Source organism: Micropterus salmoides, unplaced genomic scaffold, assembly GCF_014851395.1.
Source record: "Micropterus salmoides isolate LMB-PRFRI ecotype aquatic unplaced genomic scaffold, ASM1485139v1 Ms_hic_scaffold_2001, whole genome shotgun sequence".
Taxonomy (NCBI): Eukaryota; Metazoa; Chordata; class Actinopteri; order Centrarchiformes; family Centrarchidae; genus Micropterus; species Micropterus salmoides.
This window is the reverse complement of record NW_024041154.1, coordinates 5,950-32,358: the sequence shown is the minus strand read 5'-3', so window position 1 is coordinate 32,358 and position 26,409 is coordinate 5,950. Positions and strand designations below refer to the sequence as shown.

Sequence of the window (26,409 nt, the reverse complement as noted above, 5' to 3'; positions counted from 1 at the left end):
GGAGGAAAATAGACCACAAAGCAGCATACGCTTTAAGGTGGGACTAACACGTGATTGACAAGTTGCTACCATGGCGACTTGTCAATCAGGTTAGAGACAACTCATATTTGCTGCTCTGTTTACATTTAACCAGCTCCGTTGAAAATGGTTATTAAGAGTCTGTTGTTCTTTTTTTTTTTAAGCCGTTTTTTCACTAGCCAAAATTAGCACCCTGTTAAAATCACAGTTAACGCGAATTACAGATGCACCTAGGTAACCAAGCTTGGTAGCGCCACCGTCCTGTCCAAATATTGTCATGTCTGGTGCCAGGTTGCAAAAAATCAACATGGTGGCGGGCAAACTGCTAAACTCGAGGCCTCAAATAGGCTGTCCACAAACCAATGTGTACACATAAGTGGCAATAAAGCTGAGGAAATGCACACAAAAACAAGGTAAACATGTAAACAAGTATATACTGAGTAAATGGTCAAGAAAAGAAAAAAGAAAGAGTAAAGAAAAATATGCGCCTCACCCTCTGTCATCCTCCACTTGCACCCCTACAGAGGTGAACTTGGATGGGTCTTCTGGATCCGGAACCTCCTCAGGTCCATCCACCTACAGGAGACAGGATAAACCCTTATAATCATTAATCACTAATAATAAAATTAAATCATGGCCTTTCATAAAATTCTCATCTTCTTTTTGTTGAAAGCAAGCACCAATTACAACTAAATAATGACAGTGGTTTCATCATTAGAAGGACAGCAGTGATTAATTTATGTGAACACCAGATCTTACTCTATGTGAAATCAAGGCTTTGAAAAATCAAAGTATTCTTGATTTGGGGAGGTAATAGTGACTGGTGGGTAGAAATGACTATACAGAAACACAAATGTACAGGGTTTAGATAATGTGTAAGTAACTGAAAACCATTATTTCCATTGGCCTCCTGCTCTGTGTCTCTCCACCTCCACTGCAGTCTCATAAATACCTGGATGCCTATGGAGAGACATTTGCCCTTCCTGAAAGCTTCTTTCCTGTATCCATCTCGGTGGTCTTCAATAACTGGCCCCCTGCTGAGGACTGAGGGGGTGGGTATGCTGACTGTCATGGTGCTGTTACTGACATGCTGACTGGCTGGTCCATGGACCTACATGGGAATAATGAGAACAAACATTAAATACACTGTGAATATATGAATAAATACTTGCTTTGGGTGGATATTACAAAGTTACAACCTGTTTATTACATAAAGCAAATGTGGATTTGCATTTGCAAAATACTTTACAATTACAAAAACAATGCAAGCACTAACCTGTGCATTAGCAGCTTCTATGGCAGCTGTCAAGGCCTTCATACTGTCAATGCTTTCTGTTGAGTTACTGAGCCCTGATTGGATGGTCATGTCACCTCTGGGTCCCTCTTCTTCCATATATGCATCCTGTATGTTTTAGAAAATATGGAACATTGCTTTCAAGATAAAGTGACAAATTTGACCATTTAATATTAGACAATATTATTAAGGACATTTTAAAACAAAGGATAACCCTGCGTTATGCTTGATGCAGCCCCTCTTGCCCAGCAGGAGCTGATAATAGTGTTCTTGTGTTGAGATGCATCATAGTTGGGGTATAAAACACACAGAGAAAACATAAGAAGCAGAGGGAACTTTAACAACAGCAATTGTTTTTATTTGTCTGTTCATAAATGTATATTTGTTGGCCAAGACCTCTTGTGTTCGACTCTGTTAGCATCTAATTTGCTGTCATCCTCATTGCATTTGCCACCCCAGCTATGAAACAATGAGGACTGTATGGTCACTGTGTGAATAAAGTAAGTAAAACACATGAAGTTGCATATGCTGATCCCTATGGAACACTGTCGTTCACACATTATTTACAATTCAAATTACAGAGACCAGGCTATTTACGATATACAGCGGGTACCGTAGGTCAGTCAGTCAGTTGTTAGTCAGGTGGCAGTGTCTGCCTTAACTCTGCCAAGACCAGCAAATCCTGGCGAATCTGACTGGGAAATTCACAAATTCACCAGATTATGCCTCCAGACTCCAGAGACACAAGTTTACTACAAGTTGGCATCAATAACACAGACTTTTCAAAGTGATCGGATGCTAAGGGAGTCAGAGGACCTGTCAGGCTGAAAATCCTGATTTCCCTCCAGATTCTTCTGCCAATCCACCACAGGAAGCAGAGCATGCAGTGTCCCAGAAGCCAATGATTTTTGAGCATTAGGGTTGCAAACCAAACACCATTTTATAGTTTTCTGGCCCAACTTGCTGCTCCACTCGATATGGTCCTTGCCACTTAGGGGCTAATTTTTCAGCTTCTCTGCTTTGGAGAGAGGATGGGTTCATATCCACACTCTGTCTTGTTCTCCAAACTCCATGTCTTATCTGTGTTTATCATAGTTCCTTTTCTACCGACATCATGCAGAGTCCAGGATTTATAGGAATAAAGGAACATAGATCCTCTTGTGCGATCTTGGTGTAGGCAGGGGTATCAGGAGCATGCTCTCTAGGTTGTTGCACCATATCTAGGGGCCGTCTTGGCAAACAACGGAGATTCAGCTCTGCAGGGGACACTCCATTGGACTCTTGGACTGCCATGTTAATAGCAAACCTTAACTCTGGGAGGTATTTATCCCAATGGTTTTGCTGATTTCCAACATCGGATGCAATCATGTTTTTTGGGTGTGGTTTACTCTCTCTGTTAGGTTGGTCTGGTGATGACAGGCAGATGTTAATTTGTGTCCCACATTCCAGGTAAGGCACACCATTTGGAAGACTGAGACAAACTGTGACCCATGATCGGAGAGAATGAAATCAGGATGAACCATCATTCACCAGAACTTGAAATATGGTTTCTGTTCCCCTTTTTTAAGGGGAACAGTTCCACCCACCTGGAGTAATAGCCCAAGAAAACCAAAAGGTTGACATTTTGTTTGGACAAGAGTTTTCTGGAGTTTACCCACCAGTTTTGTGTTTTCTGGTTTATAAAAATGGAGCATTGAAGTTTGGGTGACTTAGGACAGGTGGGTTTACCAGATGTTCTTTAAGGGCATCTAAAGCAGCTTGGCATGCTGGCGACCAGAGGAACCTTGTTATTTTTTTCTTTAAGGCATTGAGTGGCTCAGCAATCTACGAAAAGTGGGGAGCAAACCAATGATACCACCCTGCCATGCCCAGAAATCACTGTATGGGTTTCAGGTTTGTGGGGGATTGTGAAATTGCCTCAGTCTTGTCTGATCCACATTAACTCCAGTGGCAGATACAATATTTCACAAAATTTCAGAGAAGGCAGATGAAAGCTGTGATTTATTGCACTTCAGGGTCCATCTCCACCTGCCAGTACCTGGTATTTAAGATCTTGGTTTGCTAACCTTAAGTGGAGCAACCCAAGCAGAGCAAGACGGTTCAATAATATCAACATGTTGTCAACGAGTTCCTTCCTTACCTTCAAGGGAGACACGATAGGGTTTCTGGCAGATGGGAAGTGGATTGGTGAGGCAGATCTGATACTTCAGTAGCTCAGTGCATCTTACTTGTGTTGTACAACCACCACAGGAAGCAGAACATGCAGTGTCCCGGAAGCCAAGGAAGTCCTCCTCATCAGAGTCCCTCATCCAAGATGAATTTAGTGTTGCTGAGTAGAAGGGTCTTTCACTGAGGTTTCCTGCGTTGCTCCAGAATAGACTCCTGAATTGCCTTTTGGACTAAGTCTGAATCCTCCAAAGTGGTCAATGTAGGGAACAGTGCAGTGGCCAAAGGAGCATCTACTGAAAAGAAAGCCACATAGTTGCTAAACTCCCCCTCCCCAAGCAGAGAGGACTCTGCACTGAAGAAAAATCTTTTGTCTTCATTTCCCCAAAACCAGTAGACTTCTGCAACATCGATATACATGCCTGTGAAGAAAACAAAGTCCAATAACAGCAGAGCAGGAAATGCAAGGGTTTTGCCATTCACCACCTCAACAGCCACCAGCCAGGTTTTATCCTGTAGGCTCAGTTCCATCTCTACCCAATCAAGGGGTTTCCTGGGTTCCCCATTGGATCCCCATTCCATGCAGTAAGTTTGTCCTCTGAAACTTTGACACAAATCCATACATGTTCACTGACCAGAGTATATGTGGAACTTGTATCCCCTACTGCCTTGCCTCCCAGTTCCTTGCAGTTAATGGCACTTTCAAATGCTGTGGTAGGGCAGTGCCACAGCTCCCCCAAGGGTTGCTAAACTTACATAGACCCTGCACAAAGAAATGTGAGGTAATGTAAATGTGAAACGGGAAATGGAATGAAAACACCAAACAGCTGTTTGTTATTTTAAAGATATCAATTATAAAGACAAAGAATATGGGTGAAGGAATGGATCAGCACATGCTGGATATGGATGTCGTGTCGGCTGACTCCTCCAGATATTTGGCATCCTAGATATCTGACTGGCGTCTGCGATGTGTCAGTGATGCGTAAGTGAGCCATTTTGATGCTTCGTTGACCGCCGATTGATTGCTGATTTACCCCCGATCACAGCCTGACAGTCGCCGTCTGATCTGCTGACCAACAAATTGGGCTTAAAATCGTTTTGTGTGAACTAGGCTTTAAGTATCATAGACCTTCTCTAACAGTCTCCTCACTGTCTTGTGGTCACCAGCTCCTTTTTCACCAGAGGTACATAATGGGTGTATGTGTCCTAGGTTGTGGTCTGACCTACCCAGGGGTAGGGGGAAGAGCTGTATGCATCCTTAACGTTAGCATACAGCAAGTCCAGGGTCCTCTCCTCTCTAGTATGACAACTCACATACTGGGTTGGGAAGTGTAGCTACCATAGTGATGTGGTTCAATTCACCAGAAATTACTATGAAGGTACTCAGGTGTTGAGTCTGGGGTCGAGCTATGGGGTGTGAAGAATGTTACACAAAAAAAACAGAAAAAATCTGATATTTTCATCCTTGTCTAGTAAAAAAAGCTATATTTTAATGCAATAAACCATCAAAACCATCATAAGATATTATAATATATAGATATATTATAATGCAACTGAATATCTTCTAATACAACTAGAATGCAATTGTAACTGTAAATCTGATGAAAATAAACTAAAATACAACAGTTATCATACAACATGTTAATATAAAATAAAATATACTGGGCGAATGTCCATATTTTGGCAATATTTACTGTTAAAATGTTGACTTTTATTGGTAGATATCTTTAAAACACTTCTGTCCATACAACCAAGTTCCAAATGACAAAACATTGAAATATTGATAAAAACAGTGAGTATTCATCAACATTCCTGTCACCAAAAGCACTCCCATGCTTTACAGGCCTGTAGATTGAGAATGGAACATCCCACAGTGATGGGGGGGGGGGCATCAAGTGTACGTCATGTATCTCAACGGGTCGGCCACAAAATGGCGAAAACACCGTGTGTTCTCAAGCGGCACGTTTCCTCTCTGCAGAAATGTCGAGAGCAGGCAGGCAGCTCGCAGGTATTGTGCAATAATCAAGATGGCGCCCGCTTACACTCAGAGCAACAACATCAGCGGGTTTTCGAGTTAAAATGGCGGAAACATTTTAACTCCACTTGCCTTCAACTCCTATTCAGTCAGTAGATATAAATCCCCAAAACATTGAGCAGTCATCAAGCCCAGGGATGCACTAACCTCTCATTCGTCATGATGTGCAAATGACTGCAGCAATCTCCTGAGCCAGAATAACAGCAGTCCCCAGTCCCAGTTCCTGTGCTTCAGCAGACTCTTATCCACCGGCTCTCCTGCATGTTGCCTATCCAAATCCCTTTCTCTCTGTTGCCATGCTTGACAATTTGTGACATTTAAGGAGGAATATGATTTACTGGACACATCATACTATTTTTTCCAGTGAGACTTATGGGGTGCCCTGGAACAGGCCCTTGCCAGAGAATCCTATGGAGGAGTGGATTGCTAGGCGTGGGGCTCTCGGGGGACAGTAACACATACAGTATATATAACTCTCTACTTGATTGTTTGCTCAAGATACTGACTGTATGGTGAGGCTGAGGGTATGGTGCAGGGAACTCAGTAGCAACAGTCTGGAACCAGATGGGAAAACGATTTGGTTTAACTTAAGCAGTACCTCTAAAGATCAATTCATATGCTTCAAGATGATTCACAGGTCATATGCTACTAGGGGTGGGACGATACAGGTACCTCACGATTCAATTCTGTGGCGATATGTGGTCCACGATATGATAATATCACGATTCGCGATATCTACGATATTCAATATATTGGAAGAAATTTCATCAACGATATATCACGATATATGTGACTGAAAAGAAAAAGAAGTAATAAGGAAATAAGGAAATTTTATTCATTTATTAATGCCAACATTTCCAACATTGTGCAAAGAAATATGCATTTGCATAATAACTCACTGCCTCCTGGTCTTAAATGTAAACACTGTACATCTAGACAGATAAAAGTGCATGAACATTACAAAACAACATGAACATTAACATGTGTAAACCATAATACTGAAACGTCAGTAGTAAGTTACTGTAAACAGTGGACACATCAAGGCATATTCTTCTTGAGGAACACTAACTGATCAGCATGCTCAGATGTAAGAGCACACCTCTGAGCAGAGATTATGTCACCGGTGGTAGAAAAGATTCTCTCTGATGGCACGCTAGTCCCTGGCACACACAGGTACCTCTGGGCCAGCTTGGCAAGGTGTGGGTACTTGCATGCCTCAGATTTCCACCAACCCAACGGCTCATCTGACAGTGGTAGAGGTGAGGATTCTTGATATTGCTGAACCTCCTTTTCAGCCTTGGAGTTAGGTGATGATGGGGTCAGGGAAGATCTGGCATGCTGGAATGTTTGTCCAAGGAGGTTTGCAAGTGCGGATCTCCTTTTTTTTGGTGTGTGTGGTGGTCGGTCCTCATCACTGGTGTCATCAGCAGGACCACTCTCTTCAGTGCTTCCTCCCTCCTCTACATTACCATGAGACTGCATTCCCACATCTGCATTCCCACATCTGCATTCCCCTGTAAGACAAAAAAGCATTTGGCACATCTTCATCTTCACATTGTTATTTTTGTTATTAATGAAATAACATGTTCATCACAACAAGAAATCATCATCAGCCCCTAATCATTTTAAAATTTAACACATCTTTGCACATGGTTAGATGTGTGGATGACATTTTTCTACCAGCTGTGCAAGAGTTGAAAGTTTAAAAGGTACAAATACAATGAGAATTTCAATGACCTAAGTAACTGCTGTTCAGTTTTTACAAGTTGTAATTACCATCAGGGCAGCAGCCTTGGACACAACCATGGCATACGTCTCCTGCACTTCTGAAGGCACAAGAAGAGCATCGACTTAAACCTGGGGTCTAAGGCGGAGGCAACGTAGAGGAAGTTTTTCTCCTCTGCAGACATGTAGCGCTTTGATAGGTCTCCATGGATGGCACACTTTATGTCCTTGACGAGAGGGGCATCCTCAATTGTGCTGAGTGTGTCGCTCAGAAGTTGGACATGAAGAGGAACAATGATGGAAACAGTTGGACTTTTCTCCTCACACATGCTCTTTGTTGCTACCAGCATTGGATGGAGGGCTTTCACAACCTCTTCTGTATTCTTGATGTCTCCATCAGTCAGGGTAGAGATGTCAGTGGTATTCTTTCTGACCTTTAAAGAAGGAAGGAAAAGAACAGAATGAAGTCAAAAGTTTAAACTTTATAATGCACATATTCCTTATTAATCCAGACCAAGAAGTCAGGAAAAAGCACTTTACACTAAGGAACAAAATATATATCATGTTAACAATAATATTTTATAACAGATTACAGTTATCATATGCAATTCAGTAACAAAACAATAAACGCCTTACCTCTGGAGATAAGAGGGCAGCAGTAACAGCTGGCTGTTGCTCAAGAAACCGGCTGATCATCTCATAGGCACTGTTCCAGCGGACAACAACATCAGTTATCAGCTTGTGGTGCGGAAGGCCTAACATCTTCTGGTTCCTCTTCAGTGCCTCAGCTGCTGAGCTGTGCTCCTGTGGAAGAATGTGCAAATTCTCCTAATTCTCCCGAGCAGTCGAGCGACATTTGGCAGTTTGAGGGCACGCTGCACCGCGAGATTCAAAACATGAGCGAAACAGCGAACGTGCGGATATCCAGCAATCTCAACAGCTACGGACATATTCGCTGCGTTGTCAGTCACCACTGCTGGCTCTTTCTCGGTGAGCTTCCACTCGTCTACAGCCTTCTTAAGCACCTCTGCCATGTGAGCGCCATTATGACTTTCATTCATAGCCCGAGTCTGAAGGACGTAGCTTTGGGCATCCCAGTTGTCGTCTATGAAGTGGGCAGTAATAGTTACGAAGGACTCGGTGGCCCTTGACGTCCAACCACCACAGGTTAGTGCAACTCGTTTAGCAGACCGGAGCGCACCCTCCACTTTGGCTCTGGTATCTGCATACAATGCAGGGATGACTTTGTCTGTAAAGTGCCGATGACTCGGTATCTCGTATCTCGGTTCCAGTGTTGTCAACATTCTGCAAAATCCATCATTCTCGACCACGCTGTAAGGGCGAAGGTCCTTGCAAATAAATTCGGCGATGGACGGTGATACTCTGTGCCCTCGGCGACCCAAAGGGGAGCTTTGCTTTGAACGCAGTAGTGATTGTCGGCTGACTTGGTTTGCCCTCGTTATCACCTGAGAGTAGTTCACCGTGATAGCGAACGAGGTGCATTTGCAGATTCCTTTGCAAAGCAGTTCTTGCAGATTGCATAGTCTTTATCCAGTGCCTTTCCGTCGACTGTCTCGTAAAACCCGAAGTGTCTCCACACTTTAGAGTGGAAACTAGCGGGTGGGTCTTTGATTAGTTTTTTATTGTTTTCCGCCATTCTTCTCGCTTCTCTTTTTTTCTGCAATTCTCTGTTGTTGTTAGTTAACTTGTGTTCTTCACCGGCCGCTGTTTGCGCCACTTTACCCCTATTTACTCGAACAGCGCCCCCCGCAAACAGAATGGTAGATATTTGGTAGTGACAGTGACACTGACAACGGGTAAATTAATCATTTTGTGTTGTAATAAAATATCGATATTGGGCGTTAGTGTATCGATTATTTATTGCGACAGAGAGCACAACAATATATTGCAATATCGATTTTTTTTCCCACCCCTATATGCTACACCTATTAATTGTTTTAAAAATAAAACTAGCTGCCAGACCTGTAACCAGAACTGTAATCACTGCCAGGATCAGGTGCTAGGTGCAATGATAAGAGATTTTTGGACCCATGTTTTGTTGATACTGTCAGAGTTACTTGGATCCGAAATAGTACCCAATCCCTGCCTTTGTCTACTTAATGACAACTCATCTTTATCTCTTTAGTCTTTATCTGTCAATTTACAGCAGCTAATGAAAGGCAGTCCGCTAACGGCTGGAGGTAGAGCGGGTTGGCCGGTAATCGGAAGGTCGGCAGTTCAATCCCCGGCTCCCCCAGGCTGCAGAAGTGTCCTTGGACTGAACCCTGAATTGCCCCTGGTGTCTGTAATGGTGAATGCAGATGTAGTGTAAAAGCGCTTTGAGTGGTCGAAAAGACTAGAAAGATGTACAAATACGGAGCATTTACATTTATCATAAAACAACTGGCTCCCAGCACAACATAAACTCACTTAAGGATAAAAAACAACTATTTAGTTTTTTATGCTGAAGCCCGTCAGGCCAAAAGAAGAATCAGATAATGTTGCTTAAAAACAGTCAACATCAGAAAGGCTGATTGTTAGCTCGCCGGCTAATGCTGACCAGTTGCTAACGTTATCCAGTGCAATATAGACTACTTTAGTTGTAACGTTATGGCTTTCCAGATTACTTCACAGTGGAAGACCCATTCACTACAGTAACGATACTTACTGCAGTCTAACTGTTATAAAGTGTGGCAACAATCTCATTTAAAGTATCTCACAAAAGTGAGTACACCCCTCATATTTTTGTAGATGTTTGATTATATCTTTTCATGTAACGACACTGAAGAAATGACACTGCTACAATGTAAAGTAGTGAGTGTACAGCTTGTATAACAGTGTAAATTTACTGTCCCCTCAAAATAACACATCCCACAGCCATTAATGTCTAAACCGCTTTATATTCTGAATTGTCACCTGTCACCTGAATTTTGTGCTTCTTTTCATAAAAATAAAGACATTTCCACCATTCAATTGGTGCAATTGAAAATGTCTCCAGTATGCAGGAAGTGTTTTATGCTCAAAGTCTTGTGGGGGAGGACCCCTAGACCCCCCCTATGGAATATTTCATCAATAAATATTTTATTCTTGTCTTGTTGTCATGGCCCCAATCTTATGCAATGTCATGTCTCATGGGCTAAGAGTTTTGTTACACCCCTAACCTGAGCCCTTAAATGGAGGGTATTGTATTGGTGAGGGGTGTCCGACTGATTTTGGTGGGCCGCCTGGGCCAAAAATGCCAGGCCTGATTTTTTGTCTCTGTCCAACCCTGCATATGAGCACACACCTGAATGCAATCTTAGAATCGCACAGCTAGTGGCCGCTGAATACTACATCTTGTCCCCTTAAGTGCACAATGGCACTACTTAAATAGGGCCAAGGACTTACTCCATAAATGTTTTAATTCCTGTTTTCAATGCTGTGTGTGTGGCACTGTTACTGTTGTTTATGTGTTTGTAGTGCTAAAATAAAAACTGCTGATCACAAAATGTTTTAATTACTAACTCAAAAAATGTATTTAATGTTAAATTTCTCGAACTGTAACAATGCATCATCCCAAAGTGTAGCCCCCGGAAGACTGAAGGTTAGTGGGCTGATGCTGTGCTTGTCAAGACCACAACTCATGTTGCACTGGGCCGGTTCCTTACCATAAAACATTTTCTATTTTGTCACCAGAAAGTTGTTTTCAGACTGTGAACAAAGCGGCCAACAATACCAGTGTTTAATTCAAGTTTCACTATTGGTATGATTTGTGACATGCTTTAATAGTATGATGTTCAATTGGCAATGTGTTATGAGGCTTCTAACTCTAATCTTTACATCCTGAATTTGTTGGTTCTGTTCACTAATGTAATTAATCAGTGATGGATGGGGGTGGTTCCTTTTCAAACCAAGGTTCTAGAGGGTGTTGTATTTTGTATAGCTTATGAAGACAGGTATGTGATTCTGGGCTATATAATTAAAACCGACTTCACCTTATCAAATGAATGCAAATACCTGACGTGTGATTTATTAGCAAGAGGTTCCTGGAAATATCATTAAGCAAGTCAGTGATGCACAGTGGATTTGAAAACTGAGGGCTGCAAAGGAGTTAGATCCTCAAAAGCAGGTCAAATAAGGCTGCATTTCTCTGCTGCATTATGAGGAACCTTTAGAAACCTTGTTGTCCATATTCTGATATTTTGTGCTGATTTTGCAGACATTGCCACTGAACTAGAAAGCAGCAGTCATAAAAGATGACTGATTGAGTTGTACACATTAAATATATACTTTAATTTCCTTCTAAGGGCCAGTTCATTTTAAAGTAAGACAATGTCACTTTTGATGAACAGTGTACACTGTGGTTACAAATAAGAATTGTACAGTAAATGCTAAAATTTAGTGTAACAGTAGCACAAGGAGAAAAGAGTCAAGTCAGCAAATTAACTGATGTCAGTAACACAGCAAAATCAATAAGACAATACAACAATAAGAGCAAGAGTTAGTATTAGTATTGCTTACGAATTCAACTTTACATTTGTAAGAGAGAGACTGAAGTTCAGTCTTTTAAAAGCTGATTTGGGTTTAATCTAAATCATAGACTTATCCGTGTCTCTTGCTATTACTCACGTTTTCAGGAAATCTGTCAACATCTGTCTTGTTATACAGATACAACCATGTCTTTTGTGAATTAGCCCTAAGGGTAGATTCATCCTTACCGATAATGTACATTATTTCACAGATAGATGTTTGTGAGGGGCAGATTAAAATAAATTAAAACAGACAAGGCCTTTTTTGCAGTACCTGTGCAGACTCTGTGCTGCTCTGAGCTGTGATGGAGATGTAGGGCTTGGAGGCTGAAGAACAGGTTGAGGTTCGGGGCGGCACTGGTGGAGGAGTTTTCTTATAGGTGGTGATGCAAGATGAAACTACAAAGAATAGGAAGAAGATGAAATAAGATATGTTACAATTATACACTGTAAATTGCTGAATCTGCTGACTCTGCAGTATAACAAACAGTGTTAACTGCTCCTACAACCACAAGATGTTTTACTTTTACAGGTGTTGCTACACAAGATTTTAAATCACAGCCGTCACAGTACACAGAGTACAAAATAGCATTACATGGATACACTGCACTTTTCAAATGTTCTCATACGATACGATAATACAGAAATATAATGTATTTGATGATTCACAATTTCTATGTGTTATCAGTTTAGACCAGATTTGTACTTCTAAAAGAATAAATTATTTCTAGTTGCAGTATTTTAAGTTCTTTCAGTACCAGTATTTGATATTATTCCTTTATGTTAGCAGTAAAATATAGTTATATGGTATATAGTTATCTGCTCGTTTTGCAAGGCAGACACTGTTAGTGGAGTGCTTTGGAGGCACAGGTGTGAATGTTCAGGAATGTGGGGCTAGCCAGACAGTATTGAGTGACTTCAGTGGAATGTATCTCATAAATAGGTTTAATTTGCATTGAAATTATTTATACTTGAACGTACTCTAACTCTTACATCTATTATTTCCATTTCAGAATGACACCAGCTAGGAGCGTTGTTTACTACAGTGTACGATGCCATTGTTGCAATCCAAAATGGAGAGACTGATGTTGAGATAGAATCGGACACCTGTTTTTCGAGTGATGAGGAGAAAGTTGTAAATATCGATGAGGTGGACAAAGAAAATCAGACACCCACTTAATGTCCAGCTGATTATGATAGGACATATATCCAACCAACTTAACTGACTACGCCACGGAACCAATATCAATGGCTGAAAAGGATTTCATCATTCCTAATACTGATTTCTCTGCTCTGGATGTCACCAGTGGTGCTGATGCTGAACAGGAGAATGTTCCAGGTGCAACTAGCATCCTCTCTCATCCTGGTCAGAATCCATTTCTGCTGTTAATCATTTTTAATATTTCACTGATTCTACATTTTTGTATGTATGTTTGACATCGCAATTGATTCCTTTCTAATCTAATTCAAACACAGCTGTCAACACACCAAGGAGAGGGCGGCCATCTTCAGCCAGTGGGAGCTCTTTGACGTCCATAACAGTGACATCTCAGAGACCAGTGACTCAGAAGAGACCATACTCAGGTAATCGGGACGCACCAAATGGGGTCCCAGCCAAGAGGTCATGTGAACCACCAACAGATGTGCACAGGGACATGGTCGCACATTTCCCATTGAAGACAAAGAGAGGACACTGCAGACAGTGCAAAGAAGGATATTCTAATACGCTCTGCAGGAAGTGCAATCTCCATCTCTGCTTTTCTCAGGCTCAAGGATGAATTTGAACAAATCTGTTTATTTGGCTACCACTTAATAATAATAATGCTAATAATAAATTTATCTGTAGAGTACTTTCAATCAAAGTGCTTTGCAAAAGCAATACAATTAAAATACAAACAGTACAATAAAATTTTAATTGAAACACTGAAAAGTAAATACCACTATACAAAGACATCAATGATAAATGAACATTTAGGACTAATACGCAGCAGTGAATAAGTAGGTCTTCAGCTTTGATTTAAAAACCTCAACTGAACATGTAAATGCTCCGTATTTGTATAGCGCCTTTCTAGTCTTTTCGACCACTCAAAGCGCTTTTACCAGTCACACACATTCATACACTGGTGGAACAGCCACCAGGGGCAATTCGGGGTCCAGTATCTTGCCCAAGGACACTTCGACATGCAACCAGAGGGCCTTCCGCTGACCTTCCGATTAACGGCCAACTCGCTCTACCTCCTGAGCCGCAGCCGCCCCTACATGCCAGCCTAATATCTGCTGGAAGACTGTTCCATAATGTTGGAGCACGAAACGAAAAGGCTCACTCACCAACAGTGGTTGGTACAGTCAGAAGTCCTGTCCTGTGGGAGCGCAGCAACAGTGTAGGCACATAAGAATTTAAAAGATCAGACAGATATAATGGTGCAAGGCCGTTCACTATTTTGTAAGTTAACAAATAACCTTAAAATCTGTTCTAATCTGAACAGGGAGCCAGTGCACCAAGGCCAGAACAGGAGTTTTATGCATGTATTTAGATGATCCAGTCAGAGTACGTGCTGCAGCATTCTGGACCATCTGCAGAGCTCACAAACTTTTCTTAGGCAGAGAACAGTACATTACAATAGTCCAGCCTAGATGTAACGAAGGCATGAATAAGGGTCTCAGCATCTTTAAGTGCCAATATTGATTTAATCTTTGCGATTCTTCAGAGATGAAAGAAGGCTACTTTTGTCACCTCTTTAATATGCAAATCAAACAAAAGTGATCGATCACAAACGACCCCAAGATTCTTTACTCTCTCCTTGCAATGAATGACAGAATCATCAATGGATAGAGTAAAACTGTCATAAAAATGACCTAATCTAGCTAGTCCAATAGCTATCATCTCAGTTTTTGCTGAGCTGAGTAGCAAGAAATTTGCTGAAACCCAGCTCCTCACAGCAGCCAAGCAAGTCAATAACTTAACCGAATCAGATGCATTTCCTGCAATAACTGGCATATATATTTGTAAATCATCAGCATAGCAATGAAAAGCAATCCGAAAAGAACAAATGATCTGACCCAATGCCACTAAGAATAACGAAAACAGCAGTGGACCAAGGACTGAACCCTGTGGAACCCTGTGTTGAAGTGGTGAAGGGTTAGAAAATGTGTTATTATAAAACACACATTGAGATCTTTCTGAAAGGTAAGATCTCAACAACTTAAGCAGACTGCAGCGGCTCAAAAGGATTATTAGATGAGATATATTTAGAGATATTTTAAAAGCTGATTTGAGACCACTTCCTCAAAGACTAGACTAGATAAGAAGGCCAAATTAGAAACAGGTCTATAATTTTCCAACGAGTTTATATCCAGATTTGGTTTCTAAAATAATGGTTTAACCACTGCAGATTTGAAGCAAGCCGGAAAATCTCCAGTGGAGAGCAAAAGGTTTAAAACAGCTAAAACATACAATCCTAGTGTTGGCCATAGTTCTTTAACAACCCAGGCAGGCAAGGGATCCAGAGAGCAAGTAGTTCCTCTTGCAGTCACAACAATTTTAGTTAACTCAGCCAAAGAAATCGGCTCAAACTCAGAGTGGCCCTGTCCTGTAGAAAATGGTCCTGTGATAGCGCAGTCTAATCCCTCAACATTTGACTGGGGTATCGTAGTTCGGATGTCCTCAACTCTCTCATAAAAATACATCATAAAATCGTGTGCTGACAAATCCGTACTACTTACTGGCTGCTGATGTTACGGGTCTCAAATGGCGAGTACCACAGCAACAAATGATTAGTGGTTCAAAATCTCTCCAACTCCCTGAAAACACCTAATTAATGACTGTCACCCCTCCCTGGGATGCTTACGTCGATTTCAGCTCTTAGTGTTGTATGTAGTGTGTATGTGGGTGTTTTAATGGGAATGTGGATCTTTCAGATCAATTTGTGAAGTACCTATGATCTTGTTCCACATTGTATTGCGTGCCATGCAATGCAGGGAACTGGTCTTGGTCTTGACTTGGTGTCGCCCTCCCTCGGTCTTGATCTTGACTGCTCTCAGCCCCTAAAAGTCTTGGTGTTGACTTGGTCTCGGTTTGGGCGTTCTTGACTACAACACTACCTGTCACTACTGTTACGTCCCAAGGTCTAGGGGAGTCCTGGATGTGACACGAAAATATAAAGCCTGCAGGCTAGCTATCAATGCAGCCATTTTTATCAAATGAAACAGGCACTTCACTCCTGGTTTCAACAGTAAACCACCACAAGAATGACAATTACCAACAAAAAAGCACTATTTTTTAAACAGACACATTTAACAAATACATAAATCACAAAGTATTTGTTTTGTATTATAAACAAATAGGAGACTTATTAGCAAATTTTAGCAAAACATTCTTCACTGCCATGCATCATGGGAGTCTAGCTCCGTCCTCGCTAGGTTGGAAGAGGAGTCCCATAGGAACCCATTCATTTTAAATGCATAGAATATTAATATAAAATCAACCATTACAGATATCAGCAACACAGGAATAGCACCCATCTCATGAAGAAGATGTACAATTTGAAGTTTATAGGACAAACGGCACACAGCAGAAGATAAATGGCAAAAAACGCAGAATAAATTAGCATCATTAAGTTCCAACAACAAACAGCTGTGTAAAGTTTAAAGCTATAATGTACTAACATTACGACCTGAGGAATTTGTGGTCACCATATTTAGTTTGTTATCATTAAGTTCAAACACCATAGGCTACAGGTGTTTAATTTTGAAACCAATTAACACGAGAGCCAGCTGCAGGATTCAAACCCACAATTGGAATAGGAGGTGCGACTCCACTAACTAACTGCACCACCAGCCAGCCTGGATGTAATGATACAGTTTGATGTGTTGTTGATACAAAAAGTGTATTTGCTTAATAAAAAAAGACTTTTTAGTTAGTGCTTGAGTAGCTGAGCATAAAAATATACCTCTTGTGTCCAAACTCCAAACAGGGAGGAAGATACAGCAAAGAATTAGTGACAGGGGGAGAACTCCGCCTGCAGCTACAACAGGGAGTGAATGGGAGACGACTGAGACTTTCCAATCAATTAAGGATCAGAGATAAAAAACTAAATGTCCACTGAGCAGGATTTTGACATTTTGAGGGAGAAAAGGCATGTGGCTACATTTTGGTGCCTTTTTTGTGCTTATAGAGATAAATATACGTGACTAGCAGCAGTTTACAAAAATTCCTGGTTTGCAAAATCCTCCTGTCTCCACTCTAACTGATCACATGACACACTGGTAAAGTCTGCTAAAAGCTGTAAAACCCTTCACTTTGGAAGGGCATCGCTCCTAAACTAAACATTTTCTTAGCAAACACCAAATATAACTTTGAAAGATCAACATCCATAGTCCCTGCTCCCATAGGAACCCATTCATTTTAAAATGCATAAAAATATTAATATAAAATCAACCATTACAGATATCAGCAACACAGGTAATAGCACCCATCTCATGAGGAAGATGTACAATTTGAAGTTGGAACCAAGTTTGTAGGACGGTACAGGACTAGTTAGATGCCAAAAAACGGCGGAATAAATAATAATAAAGAGAGAAGAGAACAAGTGTGAGAGCTGCAGAACCATATGAACCATATGAGCTGCAGCTCTCACATTAATAAACAGTCTCTGAGTAGTCTTCTGGTTTATTAGAAGTAAGAAGCGAAGTGACATTTGGACAAATGAAGAAGCACACGTTATATGCACAAGGGCCGACAGCTTGTGGATACGATGAAGCCAGATGAGTCTGGACAGATGCAGACAGATGATGGCATAAATCACTGATATAATCATTGTGGATTTTCCCAGATGGAAAGCTTTGATGTGGGACAGATGTTTTCAAAGGGGTGCTGAAGTTGTCTGTTTTCTGCTGGACAGGTAATTAAGTTAATCAGACTTTAGCGATGCAAATGAACTGAAGATGGCCTTACAGAGAGAAGTGACGTGTTTCCCTTCAGTAGTGTAAAATATATAGTTGGATTAATTTCATGTAGCCTAGTGATTCTCCAGCCTGTGGTCTCGCTTTGCCGGTTACATTAGCGAGACAATCAGCTGATCAGTAATTCCGAGACTTTGTATGTAATTGCACCACCCCCTACGCTTGCTTCACTTTTGGTCTGAAAGCACCATGATGCATGTTACTAACTCGACTTCTTCCCTTTCCCGTAGTCTTGTGCTTTCTCGTCCCTCTCCCTCTCCTCCTATCACTTCCTGCAGGTGTTTCTGGCTCTGGAGCTGCGGAGTCTGGATCTGTGGTTGCGAGTCACCTGCTGCCCCCGTGTTCCTGCTCGACACCCTCTGCTACAATAATTGTTACTAGTCCTATTATTATTGTTGTTGTTATAATCATTAACATTACGATTGTTATCATTAACACTACTATAAATATCTGTACCATTTTTCATTTAGTCTATAGCAACATCACCTTTACTGTCTGTACCTCTGTGTGTATATTATGTAGGCTGCCTCCCTCCCCTCTCTCTCCTTCCATCCCTCTCTCTCTTTCTCTCTGTTCCTCTCTTGCCCTCTCTCTCTCTTTCTATCTTTCTCTCACCCCCAACCGGTGGAGGCAGATGGCCGCCCACCCTGAGCCATGGTTCTGCTCGAGGTTTCTGCCTCTTAAAGGAAGTTTTTCCTTGCCTCTGTCTCCTAGTGCTTGCTCTTGGTGGGAACTGTTGGGCTTCTGTAAATATCATCACAGAGTATGGTCTAGACCTGCTCTTCTATGAAAAAGCGCTGTGAGATAACTGTTGTTGTGATTTGGCGCTATATAAATAAAACTGAATTGAAAAAAATTGAATTGAATTGAATGAATATATTATTTAAATTTTTTTAACACACACACACTTTTACTGTTATTTTTATTTTATTTTTTGATGAACCATATGAATTGAATTCACAACACACACACACACACACACACTTACTGTTTTATTCATCTTTATTTTTAACACACACTTTTACTGTTTTGTTTACTATATTTAATGAAATGTATGAAATGAATTGTTCTTTTGTAATTTATTTGTAGCTTTGGCAATATTGTTGTTTTACATTCATGCCAATAAAGCTGAACTGAATTGAATTTAGAGAGAGACAGAGAGAGAGAGAGAGAGAAAAGAGAGGTCACACTGCCTCTGCTCATAATTCATAATTCTACCCATCTTCTAGGATTTAGTATTGGGAATTAGGAATTGCTTTGTGTGAAAAGACAGCATAAGAAGACTGTGTCTTTGCAGCTCGGTTGCAAGCTTTGTTCCTGTAGCATCATGGCTGTCTGATGTAAGCTCTATATGCTAAACTTGCTGACTCTGCTGCTATTAATCACACTACTGTAACTTTACATTGTAAATTAGTCTTTTATTTTTTATTTTTTTATGTCCTTGTTATGTTGATAGAAAACATAATCTAGTCGCATTGTTGCATTGTTTCCTTCAAAACATATTTGCTGTTGGATATAATGTAATTTCTAGCAGACAGGGTTAATTAGATCAGTGTAACCCATTCTCCGTGTTACAGATTAATCAAAGTGTTTCCTCTATCTCTATATTACTTAGACTTAGAAACATACAGTGTTGGCTGTAAAAGTACCTAAGGTCTAAACACGGAATATGAGGACAGCCCTCATATCATATATTTATTTATTTTCCTCCTCCCTGTCTCTATTAAATTAGTCTTCCACAGTGATGAACCATTCTCCTCTGTCTGTGCTCGTCTCTAGACAGATCTGGATAATTCTAATGTTTCAGCAGAATATTCTGGTTGCTTTTGGACAGGGTCAGGGCAGCTCATCACTTGGTTTTTGATGCATCAGCAGAATGCTAAAGGTTCACTGGGGCTTCTTTTGAAAGATAAATCTTTAGCTCTTGCTCATGGAAGTCACCTCCTTTGACTGACATGCAGTGTGTTGAGAAACTGCTTGGTTGCTTAACTGTATGTCAAAGGATAGGCTTTTACTCGTTTGAAGGATGAACTCCACCTATTTAACACAACAGCATGTGATTCCAGGTGTTGGGGAAAGCTAAGTAGTATAAAGCCTTGACTAGCTGAAGAGTACAAGTTTGAAAATTAAACAAATCTGTTGGTGTGAAGTTAGAAAAACGTGAGCTTACCAGACCTCTGTAAGCCCGCTTCTCATCTCTGCTGCTTAGCCGTTACAAGCACAACATACTCCGATCTATGACTGAACTGTAACCAGGCTACATTGCGGGTAACAGTCGGATGGTTATGAAGTTTTTATGATGAATTTTCAAGTTTAATTTCAGGAAGAAACCATTAAAAACCACCATCCATCCAGGACGTGCTCAGACATTTTGGAGGGCAGGGGCACAAATTTAAAAAAAGAAAGATATTTGGTATAAACATGATATGATGATGATTGAAAATCAGGATATCATTGATACTGATGCAAGCTATGTGACAATAGTCACGTAGACAGGAGAGGGGTGGTGGCTGATTTGACAAGAAAACTCAGCTACGGAGATATAAGAGGAGTCAGAGAGAGATCGGGGTTATTCCCCGGCAGACCTCAGAGGCATCAGACTCTGAGCAAGACCATCACCACACCGGACCAAGAGCCTAAGACAAGAGTTGGGGATTTGACCAGCAAACAACTGGAGAATACTTCAGAGTTTTCTTCAGTGGACATCAAGAAATCGAGCCACAGAGGGTAACCACAACGACCAAACCAACAGAAGAATCATCGGACTCTGAAGCTTTTCTCTCTCTCAACTGCAACAAAGACTGAAGACTTTTAGAGACAATTTGAGGGCTTTGGACAAAGCCTCAAGTTTCCACCAGAGTCAACAGCTCCGCAGCGGAGGAAGGATTTCACTGCAGGACTATTCCTTCCCCTCCCGTTCTCTCCAAAAAAGAAGACATCAAAATACTCAAGCTCAGCTATTATAATCATGTTTTGAATTTGAGATATTTTATCAGTTTACATAAGTTTTAATCAGTTTAAGTTGTATGCTTGCCCTTGCTTAACTTTGCAATAAAATATATAATCACTGCATTTAAAGTACCAGTAGTAGACATTGAATCTATTTCTTCACTATAGGTAGTAATCCATTAGGTAAAGTGTGTTTAACATCTTTAAGGTTCTTATAGGTTGCTCCAGCCAACGAAATTAACTTATCCTTGGGACCTATTTTCCTGGCCACTAAACACAATCCTAGCAACTATACCAAGTGCACTGATCAATGAGAAGAGAGCTGTCGTTAACAGGTATTGCTGGGGTGGTATTTGGCTCTAGGGCTATTCAGTCAGGTGCCATTTCAGAGTAGGCAGGGTAGGCGTTCGGAAGAAGACAGTTAGAAGCTAGGCGAATCTCTTTGACACCAGCTTAAACAGTCCTCAGTTATACCTAATACGGTAATACCCATAGGCCTAGAGGATCGGACCCTTTAAGACGGAGAGCTGGTCCAGTACCTCCTGAACAGGGTAACTCGGGATCTAACAACCTGTAGTGTCTCCATTAAGTACAGCACATTAGCCTGTATGTAAACTTTGGCAAACAATAGCTAGTAGCTTGGTCATGCATGTTAGCAAGATACAAGTTAACTATATTTGGCTTTTGGCTAATTAGCCGTTAACTTAAAGCACTTGAAGCTTAGTCTTTTGTCTTTTTACGTCCACACAAGCCAAGAAAAACAATCTGGGAGAGGAGCTCGGAGGGGCTGCTGCCTGCCTGTCTGCCTGGCTGTGTGTGCTGCGCTGCTTATATAGGCTACAGTCTATATGGCGGAGATATGGAGGAAGGGACAGAGGGAGGGCATCGGAACTCAAAGTCTAATCTCCCAACCGGATCTTTTGATTTTTTAATCAATAATATATTTGTTGACAGGGAAACTGTGCGCCAACAGGAATATATATTCTTTTTTTAAAAAGCACCACAGAAAAAAGGCACTTTCTCTCCAGGAAGAAAAATGGCAGGTGCTTAAGCTCCTTTAATGTCTATGTGTGCATGTGCCTGCATCCGTCCATTTTCATACATGCCTTTCTCTAGCTACTTCCTCCAGCTTAATGGCGGATCCGAGATGTCCCCAAGCCACCTGGGACAGGTAATCCCCTGCATGTGTTCTGGGTCTGCCCTGGGGTCCCTGCTCCTTTGGAATGTCAGAGCTCCTCACTATGTCTTTCTTTTCTCCTCCCAGCCATATGAAACCCTGAGGTTACCTGAGTTCAGTTCACTTGAGTCAAAAATTTGGTCTCAAAAGGTGTCCATGCACTGGAGGACACAGTTCAACTGATTCAAGTCAGGTGGTCTACTCATTAAAACACAGGTCAAATCTGAAATGACAATATGCTTCGATAACACACTGATGTGTTCCAGAGCTAACTGTGGGGGGCCTGGTCTCTGAACTAGATGGAGCATGCTAAGCACTCAGTTGCAGCAGACATTCTCCCCACCTCCTCATACAAGGGTGAGTAAACTTTGTGACTCACATACAGAATGTGACAAGAATAACCTTTGTGGGAATCAAATTTTTTCTGACTTGCATGAGGTTCCCAGTGTACAGCTACTGGCTTCTCCACTGCTCAGATATATTATCTCCAACTTGGCCAAGTACCATTAGCTCAACTGGCCTGCATGACGCCAGCATCAACGCCAGGTCACTGTCAACTCTCCATCTGTGGGTAAGTAGCCATCACTAGCCAGCAGTGAAATTAATGCACACTATTAATAGTTCATTTTGAAATGAATGCAGCTGTGTGTTAGCTCATGGCAGTAATACTGCAAGGATTTTGTGACTCCCTATATATATTTTTATATATATATATATATATTGTAATATATATGCAAAAAAAATCAATCTAACAATACTCTGCTTCGCATTCAGAGTTCAGAGAACACTTTCATGCCAACATGCCCAGCATATTCTTACTGTCATTCACAGAGTGGCAACGCGTGGCAAGATGTCTTCAACACCAGGTGTTCAGAGCCCCCCCACCCCCCTTTAATGCTACGTCTTGGCCAGATCTCTCTTTGAGACTCACCTGTTTAAATAAAGGTTAAATAAATAAAAACACATCTGGGAGAGGAGCTGGGAGGGGCTGCTGTCTGCCTGGCTGTGTGCGCTGCGCTGCTTATATAGGCTACAGTCTATATGGCGGAGATACGGAGGAAGGGACAGAGGGAGGGCATTGGAACTCAAAGTCACATACAGTGAGGAAAATAAGTATTTGAACACCCTGCTATTTTGCAAGTTCTCCACTTAGAAATCATGGAGAGTTCTGAAATTGTCATCGTAGGTGCATGTCCACTGTGAGAGACATAATCTAAAAAAAAAAATCCAGAAATCACAATGTATGATTTATTTACTATTTATTTGTATGATACAGCTGCAAATAAGGATATGAACACCTGTCTATCAGCTAGAATTCTGACTCTCAAAGACCTGTTAGTCTGCCTTCAAAATGTCCACCTCCACTCCATTTATTATCCTAAATTAGATGCACCTGTTTGAGGTCGTTAGCTGCATAAAGACACCTGTCCACCCCATACAATCAGTAAGAATCCAACTACTAACATGGCCAAGACCAAAGAGCTGTCCAAAGACACTAGAGACAAAATTGTACACCTCCACAAGGCTGGAAAGGACTACGGGGAAATTGCCAAGCAGCTTGGTGAAAAAAGGTCCACTGTTGGAGCAATCATTAGAAAATGGAAGAAGCTAAACATGACTGTCATCTGACTTGGACTGGGGCTCCATGCAAGATCTCACCTCGTGGGGTCTCAATGATCCTAAGAAAGGTGAGAAATCAGCCCAGAACTACACGGGAGGAGCTGGTCAATGACCTGAAAAGAGCTGGGACCACCGTTTCCAAGGTTACTGTTGGTAATACACTAAGACGTCATGATTTGAAATCACGCATGGCACGGAAGGTTCCCCTGCTTAAACCTGCACATGTCAAGGCCCGTCTTCAGTTTGCCAATGACCATTTGGATGATCCAGAGGAGTCATGGGAGAAAGTCATGTGGTCAGATGAGACCAAAATAGAACTTTTTGGTACCATCCCAAGAACACCATCCCTACTGTGAAGCATGGGGGTGGTAGCATCATGCTTTGGGGGTGTTTTTCTGCACATGGGACAGGGCGACTGCACTGTATTAAGGAGAGGATGACCGGGGCCATGTATTGCGAGATTTTGGGGAACAACCTCCTTCCCTCAGTTAGAGCACTGGAGATGGGTCGAGGCTGGGTCTTCCAACATGACAATGACCCGAAGCACACAGCCAGGATAACCAAGGAGTGGCTCTATAAGAAGCATATCAAGGTTCTGGCATGGCCTAGCCACTCTCCAGACCTAAACCCAATAGAGAATCTTTGGAGGGAGCTCAAACTCCGTGTTTCTCAGTGACAGCCCAGAAACCTGACTGATCTAGAGAAGATCTGTGTGGAGGAGTGGGCCAAAATCCCTCCTGCAGTGTGTGCAAACCTGGTGAAAAACTACAGGAAACATTTGACCTCTGTAATTGCAAACAAAGGCTACTGTACCAAATATTAACATTGATTTTCGCAGGTGTTCAAATACTTATTTGCAGCTGTATCATACAAATAAATAGTTAAAAAATCATACATTGTGATTTCTGGATTTTTTTTTTCTTTAGATTATGTCTCTCACAGTGGACATGCACCTAAGATGTCAATTTCAGACCCCTCCATGATTTCTAAGTGGGAGAACTTGCAAAATAGCAGGGTGTTCAAATTATTTCCTCACTGTATATAAATCAATCAAAGTGGGTTAGGAGCATGGGTGGGTGTCAAAGGCCATGGTTCTGTGCAAGGATAGTTCAGGTTTAGTCCCAGTGCACTGAAATCTTCATTATGATGTCCTCGTTGCAACAGTGCATTGGTGTCATTTACACTGGGGATGCTGGGGACATGTCCCCACCACATTTAGAAATGGCTCATTTGGTCCCCATCACTTTTGAAAGCAAAATGTTCTGAACATAGCTTAAAAAAGTAATGTGAACTAACAAATGACAGTGCTTTGAAAAGGTTTTTTGGACAAGGTTTTTTTTTAACAATAAGGAAACATAGAAGAAACAAATTTGCATTGTCCAAAAATTGCAGCTGATTACTGCATTACATTCTTTTATATTTTGAATTGTCACTTGCCAGCCAAATTTTTGTTTTGTTTCCCTTTATATAAATCAAGACATTTCCACCGCAAATTGGGGCAGAAAATGTCTCCAGAATGCAGGAAATTAAGTGTTTAATGCTCTTATTTTCTGGGGGAGGACCCCAAGATCCATTTCAGGAGTTACCAAGCCAAAACCCCATAGTGATGGTGTTTGCCCCCGACCATTGAAATTATTTAAATCAAAGGTAAACAGAAGAGGAGCTGTGCATAAAAACCTCATAAAAATTAAAACCTCAAGTGCAATAGAGCAAAAGAAGGACAATTAAATGTGGACTATTAAACATCAGCTCTCTCTCTTCTAAAGGTGTACTAGTAAATTAATTAATATCAGATTATAATATTGATTTATTTTGTCTTACTGAAACCTGGCTGGGTGAGGGAGAATATGTATGCCTAAATGAATCCACCCCTCCCAGTCATATTAATACTCACAGTCATATTAATACTCACATACTCACACACACTGTTATACATCAAGCTGACATCTCAGTGAAAGAACTTCCAGTGCCTAACATCACCTCATTTGAGTGTCTTCGTTTCACATTGGCTGGGTCTGCACAGCTCCAAGTGGTCCTTGTTATCACCCCCAAAAACCTCCACCATCTTCATGGCCGAGCTATCCGAGCTACTCATCTGCTCTACGTCTCCATCCACACTCCTGCTAGGGGACTTCAATATCCATGTGGACTCTAACAGCTGTCCCTTTGCTGCTGAATTCCTGTCACTATTGGACTGCCTCAACATCATTCAGCACGTCAAAGGTCCCACTCACACCAAAGGTCACACACTGGATCTGGTGTGCTCCACTGGTACTACTCCCTCCCAGCTGCAATGCATCGACCTAGCTGTATCTGACCACAGTGCCATCCTTTTTTATGTTCCAGTCCTTCTGCCCAGACAACAACTCAAACGCACCATCACATTCAGGAACATCAATTCAACAGACATTAATACATCATCCCTAGCCAGCACTGTAGCGACCCACCTGGCCTCAGATCCCCCGGACCCCGGGTGGACGGCCTACTCGCCACAGCACAGCACTGACTCTCCTTCTCCCTTCTGGACACGGCTCAATTCGTCAAGTTGGTGACCAGAGCCAAGATCTCCACCTGTTCACTGGACCCCATGCCTACTATCTTGGTCAAGGCATGCCTCCCTACCCTCTGTCCCATCATGGTGGACATCATAAACACACTCTGGTATCTGGTTTTGTACCCTCCTGCTTCAAAACAGCTGCCGTTACCCCTATTCTCAAAAAGCCCACTTTGGACCCGGAAGACCTCAACAACTACCGTCCAAACTCCAACCTTCCCTTCATGAGCAAAATCCTTGAAAGAGCAGTCGCTCCCCAACTTCATCAACACATGTCCCACTTTGATCTCTATGAACCTCTTCAATCTGGCTTCAGAGCACATCACAGCACTGAGACCGCCCTCATCAAAATCACTAATGACCAGGGCTGGACTGGTAATCTGGCATACCTGGCAAATGCCC

At 41.6% G+C, this 26,409-nt stretch overlaps 1 protein-coding gene across 1 annotated transcript; it reads right to left on the bottom strand.

Annotated features, from left to right (window-relative positions):
* Positions 1-511: 511 nt before the first annotated feature.
* On the bottom strand, positions 512-25,524 carry LOC119915230 (disks large-associated protein 1-like; the record flags this gene model as incomplete). Its single annotated transcript, XM_038734768.1, has 5 exons — positions 25,458-25,524; positions 12,021-12,145; positions 1,295-1,420; positions 971-1,129; positions 512-594 (listed from the first exon to the last, which is right to left on the bottom strand). Coding segments are annotated over exons 1-5 (560 nt in total), but the record flags the coding sequence as incomplete, so codon positions are not given.
* Between the last annotated feature and the right edge of the window lie 885 nt (positions 25,525-26,409).